Raw genomic sequence first — 11,125 nt, 5'->3', positions numbered from 1 at the left:
GCAGACTGGATTTAGCCTTAGCAAATATTTGAATATTTGTATCTAGAGATATTAATTATTGAAACTATTAATTGGAAATTTTGAATTAATCTTGCATTATTTTCTATAGGTCTTCTGTGGATTCTTTTAAACAGGGAGCACTGAGGGAACAACTAGCTAAACTAGCTTCCATGCAAAGGAGTCTTTTGAATGTTGCACAAAAACAGAAAGAACTTGGTCAGAAAATAAAAGCCTATGAGAACAGGAAGAGAATTAATGCAAAAAGTTCAAGGGAGCGGATCAAAAACCCAGCTGAACCTCACAAGGAGGTTGACCACGGAGAAGATACCAATAGTGACACAGTGCACACTTCTACTGTAGTTACAGTTAATGTGGGACTAAGTGTCAATCCTGCTAATGGTAGCTGTGTAGAAACAGGTTTGTCCACTCAAAGTAGATTTTCTGCTGAGGAGCACAGCCAATATCAAGACAGCTACTTGAGTGATACAAGAGCAAAGGAGGCAGCTGGGAGTAAAGAGGTTTCTGCTAATGCTTTAGAATGTCAAACTAGGCTTAAAGTACACAATGCTGGGAGAAAATTAAAACCAAGGATGACAGAGGTAGAAAGAACAGCAAAATACCTCACTCATAATTATTCTGAAGAATGCTCACAGCAAGAAACAATTGATCATTTAGAATGTACAGCACAAGCAAATAAATTCTATAATCCCATGCCAATATCCAGTATGTTAAATATTTCAGAGACCAGAAGCGGCATTGTTAATGAGAATATCCATCAACCAACCACTGAATGTCAACATGGTCTTCCTACAGATCAGAATCTACAAATAAATGCTCACATGAAAGAAATTTCCCATCAGCAGTGCACAAAGCTGTCAGAAACAGTACCCAAGTCTTTTAGCAATCATCAGAAGAACAGAATCATGCTTAATGATAACTCAAGGCATATCGAGCAATTAGATACTCCACATCCAGGCAACTTCAGTAATAAACAGCAACAAATGGACTATACATCAGAAGGAAAAAAAAGGAAAATTCACCTGATAGATCTCATAAAACTGGGAAAAATTAAGCCAGGAGAAGATGTCCTTGAATTCAAATTACAGGTGATTGACTAAGCTAGAAAAAAGCATAGAAAAACATGTTATTTCAAGTAGTTAATTATTGTGATCATATATTACTCCTGGGGGAATTCTGCACACAAAAATTTAAAAATCTGCTTAGTTCTGCATCCTTTATATTGATCAAAATAACACAGTATGCATCACAATATTTGAGTAATTAATGTAAAATGTAATACAGAAAAGTTATTACTCAAAGATGCAATTTTAAATATTTTGAGCAGAATTATCTCTAGAAGTACACTGTAAGTGTCCCTTTCACCCTCTCCCCACTCCCCTGGCTAGACCCCTTTCACTCTGCCCTTTCAGGGCCTAACTTCTCCGCTCTCCACTATCTCTCCCCTCCCCTCCAGGCTTAACCCCTTCCACTCTATCTTCACTCCCCAGCCTTTCACTCCCAGAGCTTGATTCCTCTCTCATACTGCCCCTCATAGAGGCTCTGACCCTCCCTCTGTCACACAGACCCTCTCCCACAGGATTCCTCTTTTTCTTGCAACACCTACCCTCATACAAGCTCTTTCTTTCTCTTGCACACACCCATCCTCTCACATAGGCTTCCTCTCTCGCACACACACCCCCACCCCCTTACACAGGCTCCCTTTCTTTCTTGCAAACACACCCATACCCCCTCATATTGGCTTCCTCTCTCTCTTGTACATCTTCAGCTCCTACCATGTGACAGGGGCCAACCAATGGCACCGGTAGCCCCTGTCACATGGTAGGGGCTGAAGGCCACCGGCGCCATTTTGCTTAGTGGCAGCCGAGGCCCCAGGAGTGGCAGATCGCTCCCGGGACCTCCGCTGGACCACAAGGGGGGTGTCAGGAGGGTGGCACTGGTGGGGAGGCAGGGCGAGTCGGGAGTTGGCTGCCTGCCACGGCGCCCCCTACGTCTCGGCGCCAATCTTCTTACTGTGAGTGTGTGTGTATGTGAGAAAGGAATCTGCCAGTTTAAAAAAATGAAATATGATAATACATATACCTGAACTTTTGAAAAGTTGGATGAAAGATGAAATTACTGAATTTTAAGCATCCCTCTTCTGGAAAATAAAATTTAACTTAAAGTGGGTAGAGACAAATACTAAAGCAAAAAAAATTAAAGTATTTAAAATGTTCTTCTCAGCAAAATCACAAATTTAAGATACTAATGCCAGGTGGGGTTTGTTTGTTTTTTTTAAGCACAATTTAAGCATGAAGACTAGAATAGAATCTGAAACGATTTTGCTTTTTCTTTTTTTTTTACGCCTTTAGAAAATGTATATTTTTAAATGACTAAGACTGGAATCTTCCCATTTAAAAGGGAAGCCAACTAAGGATGTCTTTCTGTTCCATATCTCCCACATGAATAATCATATGACTGATAGTTTGAAGAAAGACACTTGCTTTATTGCCTGAAAGTGTAAAACAAGAGAAGCTGTACGGTGTGGGTGGCTGTCCCTTGGGAGGACAGAAACTGAAGGAAGGGTGTCATTTCGCCTATTAATAAGAATGTGGTTTTCTTATTTAACTGTTGGGAGCATCACTTTCACTTTTAGTAAAAGTGAAAAATGCTGCAAGTCTGAAAGCAAGGTGCTTCTGTGAGAGTGTAATGTGTATGTGAGACAGGCAGGGTGCTTCGTGTATGTGTGTGGTGTATATGTGAGTCAGGGAGGGTGCTTCTGTATGTGTGTGGTGTATATGTGAATCAGGGAGGGTGCTTCTGTGTGTCAATGTGTGTGTGCGAGAGAGATGGAGCATGTTTTTGGCTGGCTTATGGCTGTGAGAGAGGGCATGTGTGTGATTGAGCCCGTTTGTAAGTGAGATAGAGCATGTGTGTGATTGAGAGCTTGTGTGTAAGTGAAATAGAGCATGTTTGTGATTGAAAGCCTGTGTGTAAGTAAGAGAGAGCGAGAGCATTGTGTGATTGAGAGAGACTGGCCAGAGAGGTGACGTGTGTATGTGTGAGAAAGACTGATCAGGGAGATGACTAGTGTGTGTTTGTGAGAGAGAGAGAAAGAGAGAGACTGGTTGGGGAGATGATTGGTGTGTGAGAGACAGAAACTGGTCCTGAGGGTGTGACTGGTGTGTGTGTGTGAGAGAGAGAGAAGAGACTGGTTGTGGTCCCTAAGGAAGAGGACTGTGAGGACAGCTTCAGCAGCTACTGCTGCTTCTGGTATGGTTTGCAAGGGAAAGGAGTAGGAGAACTGCTGGAGAGGGTAAGTAAAGGTGGCTTTTTAAGTTCATTTTTCTTGATTGACTACATTTTAATTATTGGGTAGTATGTGATGTGTCTGCTGTTTGAAACATTTTATTGGTGTTTGGTAAAGCTTTCAAAATTTGCATGAGTCTTTATTGGATATTCTATTCATCAGCTGTTTTGAAATTATTTTATTTGTATGATTTTATAGTTAAGATTAATGATTTATATATCTTGATTTTATTGATTTGTTTCACGAGGAATGGTGAAATTTTTGTTTTTCCCATTGTTACACTGTATAGAGTCTAGCGGATGCGTTTTACAGTTCAGTTTTTGTCTGCACATTTCTATTTATACTTTATGTGGCTTTATTCTGTATTTGATGAGGGTCTGTGTTCTACATGCTAGACTGAGATGAAGCATTCTTTTAGCATGTGGTTTCTCTGTCGGGATCTGTAGTAGCTTGGCCTGTTCTGTTTTCCTGATAGGTGTATTGATATTTTAGATTCTAGTGTAATATTTGTGGTATTCTTTTTCATAGGTGGGGTTGTTATTCTTTGAGTGTTGGCAAATAGTACTGTGTTGATATGGGAGGACCATGCCAAAACATATCACAATAGATATGATGCCATATGAATTCCAAGATGCAAAGTTTTCTTGTTGGCATCACAACAGTGCATGAAATTATCACAACAACTTTTAATGTAAAATATGTTATAAATGCATAATTTAAAATTGTGTATGGGGAGGGGGCACCAGACTGTAAGGTTTGCCTAGGGTGCCTAACACCCTTGCACCGGCCCTGCCCAGGAGTAATATATGCAGAGATTCAAAAACGCACTTACCTGCTTGCCTGAGACAAGTGCATTTTCTCGGCTGACAAGATGGCACAGGGAGCAGGAGGTGGCAGATGCATCTTTGCATCTTTAGTTTCAGTCAGGAACCGGGATCAGGAGAGGAGGTGTTGGAGCCTGGGATGAAAGTGAAATTTCAATGGTTCACCATTTAAATGATAAATACAGGAAGAACCACCTGTGACTATGAGTAGGAGGGGCCTCCATATGCCCACATGCTTCCCACCCCCCATGATGTGTCTGCACCTCCTCCTCCCCTGACCAATATGCCTGTATGCTCCCTGAGCTAGCCAAAAGTGTCCCAGTCTGCCCCAACATAGAGAGCTGTGCAGTATGCTGAGAAAGTGAAACTTGCAAGTCAATACAGGCCAACTTCGGCTGTCCCTGGTTCTCTGCAGCAGCTCCACAAAATGTTAAACAGCAAAGAAGGCAATTTTCAAAACTGGGAGAGTTGATTCAAAATCCATGGGTATTTTTACTCAAGAACTTTGCACCAATTCTCAAAGAAAAGTACAAGCAAATTGCCTCAGGAAAAAGTACCACAGAGATCTGTAGCTGCTTTTTCTGCAGGTACTTTTTCCCTTGAAAATAATATACTTATGTTTGAATATGTAATCTGCACATGTTATTTCCATCCCTTTATTTAAATGCCCCTCAGTCCTCCGTACTTCTTACACAAGACATGCATTGTTGATCCCCATACATTTAGCAGGATAAGGGCTGGGCAATTATGTGTGCTTTGAAAATACTTGGGTATTTGGCTGAATATGTACACATATTCACTTACATAAAAGTTACATCTCATCTTTAGAGGGTCTAACTTTTGTGTGTATACATATGCACATACTTTTTAAAATCAAAAGGTATGAGCATAAGTGCCGATGTCACCTCAGCTCTGCCCCGGAACACCTCTCCACAGTGTGCATAAAAATACGCATTAAACATAGTCACTCATGTACTTTTACATGCACTAATCCAGGTCAATTTTAGAATATCCATTCATGCTTGGGAATAGCTTTGAAAATTAACCCCCCTATGTACTCCTGCTCCCACCACTTTTCCTCTCCCCCTATAAAAAAAAATTATTGGGGGAAGGAGCAGAAGGCAGGAATAGAGTAACAGCATTTCATCACTGCTGAGTAAGTCTTTGTTACACTCTTCCTTTTCATAGAACATCCCTCGAGGAGTAGTACAGGACAGCAGGATGGGACATAGGGTGATCTTCTGCCTAGCTAGCCCCCTTTCCCACAGGTTGGGCCTTTGGGTGCTAGGAGCCAGAACCCCAGTGCACGGCAGTACATAGTGAGTCTGTGAACAGGCTGGCTCAGGCGAGGTTGTGGATAAGCTGGGTCTGGCGAAGCTGTAGACAGACTGGGTCAGACAAGGCTGAGGATAGGCTGGATAAGGCAAGGCTTAGGACAGGCTGGGCAAGTCTGGAACAAGGCTAGGTCTAGGAGCAAAATTAGGACAGGGACAGAATGCACACCAGACTAGGGCAGGGCTGGAAAGAGACAGGACAGGACTGGAACAAGACTAGAAAGAACAATGTCTGAGCAAGGCAACACAGAACAAATATGCCCAAAGGCAGCTAGGCAGAAAGCCCGTAGACCACTAGCTAGCAGAATAAGGCTAGATTGGCCACAGGACAGACAAAGCAAAGAGTAGAAAGTCTGGAGGCCACAAGGCAGGCTAGGAGCAGAAGGCCTAGAGGCCACAAGGCAGGCAAGGCAAGGAGCAGAAAACCCAGAGGCCACAAGACAAGGCTAGAGCAGCGATTCTCAACTGGTGTGTCGCGACACACCAGTTGAGAATCGCCAAGCACCAGCAGGTGTGTCATGCACTACCGGTCTCCCACTGCTTTTCCCTCCTCTTCCTTCACTGAGCAAGAGGCAGCGAATTTTCCACTGCTGCCATTGCTGCCCGGGCTATCTGCATGTTCAAGCCTGGATGGGAACAGCAGCAGTGTCAGAGGAGGCTGGCAACTGCAGCTGGCCTTTTCTTCTTCCTGCACTTGCTCCCATGGCCCGGAACAGAAAGTGATGTGCAGTGGGGTGCGCGGGAAGAAGATAGAGCCATGCTGCATGGAAAAGTAGCAGCAGCAGCATCAACACCAAGCAGTAGTGTGAGCTTGGAGCAAAATCCGAAGCAGCCAGCAATTGGCAAAGGAGACAGCAGCATTAGCCTCCTGCAGCTGATGGGATTCTTCTTTCTTGGCCTGCGGGGGCTGGAGGAGGAGGCTGCTGCAGCTACCATTTGTGCCCTGGGGGGGGAGTGAGAGAGAGAGACACCCAGCGGCCTGTGTGTAAGTGAGGGAATGTGTGTGTGATTGAGAGTGTGTATGTGTAACTAATTGAGAGCCTGTGTGTAAGTGAGAGCATGTATTTGATTTGGAGCATGTGTGTTAAGTGTGTGAGAGAGAGCATGTGTGTGATTGAGAGAAAGTGGTCAGAGAGGATATGAGAGACAATGAAAGTGACTGGTCAGGGAGATGACTGGAGTGTGTGTGTGTGTGTGTGAGAGAGAGAGAGAGAGACTGGTCATGGAGATGATTGGTGTGTGTGTGTGTGTGAGAGTGAGAAATTGGTCAGGGAGGTAACTGGTGTATGTGTGTGTATGTGTGTGAGAGAGAGAGAAAGCATGAAAGTGAGAAACCTGTGTATGTAAGAGAACATGGGAGTAAGAAGCCTGGTGTGTGGGAGTGTGTATGAAAGAGAGCATGGGAGTGAGAAGCCTGTATATGTGAGAGAGAGCATGGGAGTGGGAAGCCTGGGTGGGTGTGTATGCATGAGAGAGAAACTGGTGTGTGTGAGAGAGACTGGTGTGTGTTGCGTGTGCCGGCTGCGGGCCTGCCGGAACAAGCAACATATGGTGTTGTGTGCCGGCCACAGATGGTGGAGCAGACCCTCTTTTGCCTGCTCCACCATCTGGCTCCACTACTCTCGTGGCCATGGGCCAATGCCTACGACATCGGGCCACGCCCGGTGCTCCTGTCTCTGCGATGAACGTCCATGCTCCGCGGGGAGACGCCGCCGTCCTACGCCACGCCCCTCCCTAGGCGCGCGCATCTCTGCTTCTTTTGAAGGGGCCGTGGTAGGAAACTAACACGCGGTCCCGGATGATGACGTCACTGGGTACCGGTATATAATGCTGGGCCCAACCTCAGTTAATTACCTTTGCAACAGGTCTCCACACTGGTCGTGTATTTCGTTGCTTCCTCTGGGGACTCCTCGTGTTCCTGATCCTAGTTCCGGTGTTCTTCCTTGTTCCTGTGTTCCCGTGTTGCTCTACCTGTTCTACGGACTGACTACTGGACCCGACCCCCTGCTTTGCCTGACCACGCTACTGATCTTCTCCTGGACCCGACCTCTGCTTTGCCTGACCACGCTACTGAATCTTCTCCTGGAACCGACCTCTGCTTTGTCTGACCACATAACTGATCATCCCCTGGACCTGATCATTGCCTTGCCTTACCGCACTACCTTGCCTGCCGCCTGCCCTGACTCCAGATTGTTCAACGACGCCTCTACTGTATTCTTTCTGGACTTGGCTACTCAGGCTTCGGCCTGTTCTTGCTCGGGCGCCCCCTGTCTGTCTCTCGTTCCAGTTGGCACCCGGGCCTCTGGGACTCCGCCTCGCCCAGATCTGATCCACTACCCTCATCGCTGCTGGCTCCTGGCTGACCTCCTTCTCGTCCATCAGAAGACATCGGACGGAGGCCCACCTAACTCCAGCCGGCCCCAGTACCCAAGAGCTCAACCTGCGGGGAACGAAGGCTGGTATTGGCGAAGCTCCAGCCAGCCTCCGTCAGTCAGCCAGCTCCGCCTTCCAACGGTGGGCATGCGTAGGGCTTGCCCTGCAGGTAACATCAACGCCACCTTGGTTCAAGGGTCCACGTCCTGCGCAACAGTGTATGTGTGTGTGAGAGAGAAAGTGATTATGGAAATGAGAAGCCTGTGCATATGGTGAAAGCGAGCATGGGAGTGAGAAACCTCAGTGTGTGTGAGACACAGCATGGGAGTGAGAAGCCTGTATATGTAAGATAGAACATTGGAGTGGGAAGCCTGTATGTGTGTGCATGAGAGAAAGAGACTGTTCGGAAAGGTAACTGGTGTATGTATAAGAAAGTTCGGTCGGGAGATGATTGGTGTGTGAGAGACAGAAACTGGTCATGGGGGTGTGACTGGTATGTGTGTATGTGAGAGACAGAGAGACTGGTTGTGGGCCCTAAGGAAGAAGACCATGAGTACCGAGCTTCAGCCATTACTGCTGCTTCTGGTGTGTGCTACTGGCCTGCATGGAAGAGTAGTAGGAGAGCTGCTGGAGGGGGTAAGTAAAGGTGGCTTTTTAAGTTTATTTTTCTTGATTGACTACCATTTTAATAATTGAATATTATGTGATGTGTCTGATGTTTTGAAATATTTTATTGATGTTTGAAGAATTTTTAATAATTTTAATGAGTTTTTAATTGATGTTATTCTGTTCATAGCTGTTTGGAAACATTTATGTCTTTATTATATAGTTTTAAAATTATTTCTGTGTGGAGATCTATAGCTGCTTGGCTAGTTCTGTTTTCCTAATAGGAGATGTATTAGTGTTTAGGGCATGATTTAATATTTGTAATGTTGCCTTTTTATAGGTGGGATTGTTACTGTGTGCAGATTAGTTTATGTGCATTACTGCAGATCCTAGGAGTATGTTAGGTCGGTTCTGTGTGTGTGACAGAGGTGAGTTATTTTACTAGCATGTAAGCATTTGTATCAGTCTTATTTGTTGTGTTTTCTCAAGAGGACATGCATTGGTGGTAAACTGCTGTCTTTTCATAAGTAGGGCTATTGAGCCTGGAAGTAGAAGGAGTTTGAGTTGCTGTTACTGAGATGACACCAGAACCAGAATATCTTTTTTGTAGGGTGAGTTGTATGGGGAATGTCATAATTCTGCTTTACATCCATTATTGTGGGTCAGGGGGATTCCTGTGGATGCAAACTGTACTTTTACATTTAGCCCCATGACGTTCATGTGTTCAGTGTGTCACGAATGAGAGAACCATCTGTCAGGTGTGTCCTGACAGAAAAAAGGTTGAGAACCACTGGGCTAGAGGACAAGTAATAAGAAGGCCCAAAGGTCACGAAGCAAAGCAAGGTGCTAAAAGGCCCGGGGGCCACAAGGCAAAACAAAGAGCTAAGGACAAGGAGCTAAAGGTAACTCCATGAACCGACAAGGTGGCTATAGCAGGGCTGGAATACATAGGGCAGAAACCTGGGTGTGGTGAGAAGAGAGAGGAAAAGCTTGGCCAACCTAGAGAGTATACTTGTTGAGGTCTCCTGGAGGAGGGGAGGTTGCAAGACAGGCCGAGTCATGAGACCACAGTATGATACTTTGAGTTTTTGGTTATGCCTTTTGGATGCTACAAGTCTAAACCCATCTTCCAGCACTTCATAAATGGTATTTTTTGCATCATGATGGACTTGTTTGTCATTGTCTACCTGGAAGGAATTTTAATTTTTCTGAAGACCCTATTAAATGTAAACATAACATGTGCTTAGTGCTAATTTATCTCAGATTTCATACGGCAGAACAGGAAAGGGAAAGTCTTAAAACTGTAACAGGGCCAAAGTGAAAAACCTCTCTTACTCACCTTTCCTCCAATGGCAGTCACACATAAAAGAACATTTCTTTTCTGTATTGTGATTATTAACAATATAATTGGTAGAAGTAGGGGAGAAAAGTAAGTGCTATGAGACTTGGTTGTTGAAAAGAAATAATCAATAATTAAATCCTGAAATACAACAAGTGTTATTTTACAGTAATAAATACTTTGACTCAAACTCAATACAATTTATTTTAAAAAAAACACAAATTGAAGAAAACTTATTTTGGTAACAAGTAAAATTTTTTTTAAAATACTTTCACAACTTCCAGTGCAATATTCAACAGATAAATGCTCTATCTTTTTAACATATGTGCAAGAAATAGTTCACTGTACGCCAGTCCTTGCTGCTTCTGCTAGAGTGCATTGGCACACTTTCTTCTTCTTGAAATCTTTGATTATCTGGTTCTCGAGTCCTCTGGTCCATGTTCAGCCACTACTACCTACTATCCTGAGCTTTACCAAATCAAAAAGAGAGACTATTTATTCTTCAATCATGTTATCTTCCGGCAGAATGGCATGCATATGCTTCATTCAGTGGAACCACTAAACTTGATTATAAATTAGCTAATAAAAAAATAAACAATTAAAAACTATGCCCTTATCTAATTTTTTCCTGCTACTCAAATTTACTTTCTTTTTCTGATTATGTCTGTCAGTTTTACTGGCATACAGCTCTAATAGAGAAGGATTTTAGTTAGCAGAAAAATCTTCCTTAGATTTTCTCTCCCTAGTTATTAACTAGGAAATTTAGTTCCAATCAAATACTGTACAGACACTTAAATATACAGATTACTATTTCCATGCATCTCTGCCAGTAACCTTTACATTTACACTAAATTTCCTTTCACACAAATTTCTTCTTTTGCTTACCCTCTCTTCAATGATTCTCTTTTCCTAACAGAGCTGTACAATTGAGATAAAACGGAAGCCGATCCAATATGCAGGTAAGCGAAGAGACAAAATATACATGCTGAAGTCTCCTGCTGTGTTAAGAATGACGATTTAAATACGGGAAAGGAGTTTACCTACAACAACAGATTTACAATCATGCCCGAGTACCAGCTTGTGGCTCCATATGAATAAACAATATACGCGGGGTTCACTATATCAACAGCACTGAGACCTTAACACCAAGTTGCTCTATCAAGATTGACAAACTGTGATGACTGCTCACTGAATCTCACACAATTGAAGAAATGTATTAAGAATAGCCCCTGAGGCAGCTCCTGCGAGAGCGAAACTCGGCCAGAGTCGGGCTAGTTTCAATAAAGGCTTCTTTTACAACGATCATCTTTTGCCTCTTCGCTTACCACTGAGATAAAATACA

The 11,125-nt window shown here is 43.7% G+C and overlaps 1 protein-coding gene across 1 annotated transcript in view; it reads left to right on the top strand.

Annotated features, from left to right (window-relative positions):
* The first annotated feature begins 399 nt into the window (after window positions 1-399).
* Window positions 400-11,125, top strand: part of ANKRD31 (ankyrin repeat domain 31) — a 70,269-nt gene continuing 59,543 nt past the window's right edge. Inside the window, exon 1 of the mRNA XM_029619094.1 lies at window positions 400-1,106. Within this exon, the coding sequence (XP_029474954.1) occupies window positions 591-1,106 (516 nt within the window). The 5' untranslated portion in view covers window positions 400-590. The remainder of the gene's footprint in view (window positions 1,107-11,125) is intronic.

Source organism: Rhinatrema bivittatum, chromosome 1, assembly GCF_901001135.1.
Source record: "Rhinatrema bivittatum chromosome 1, aRhiBiv1.1, whole genome shotgun sequence".
Classification (NCBI taxonomy): domain Eukaryota; kingdom Metazoa; phylum Chordata; class Amphibia; order Gymnophiona; family Rhinatrematidae; genus Rhinatrema; species Rhinatrema bivittatum.
This window is presented reverse-complemented; position numbering and strand designations above follow the sequence as displayed.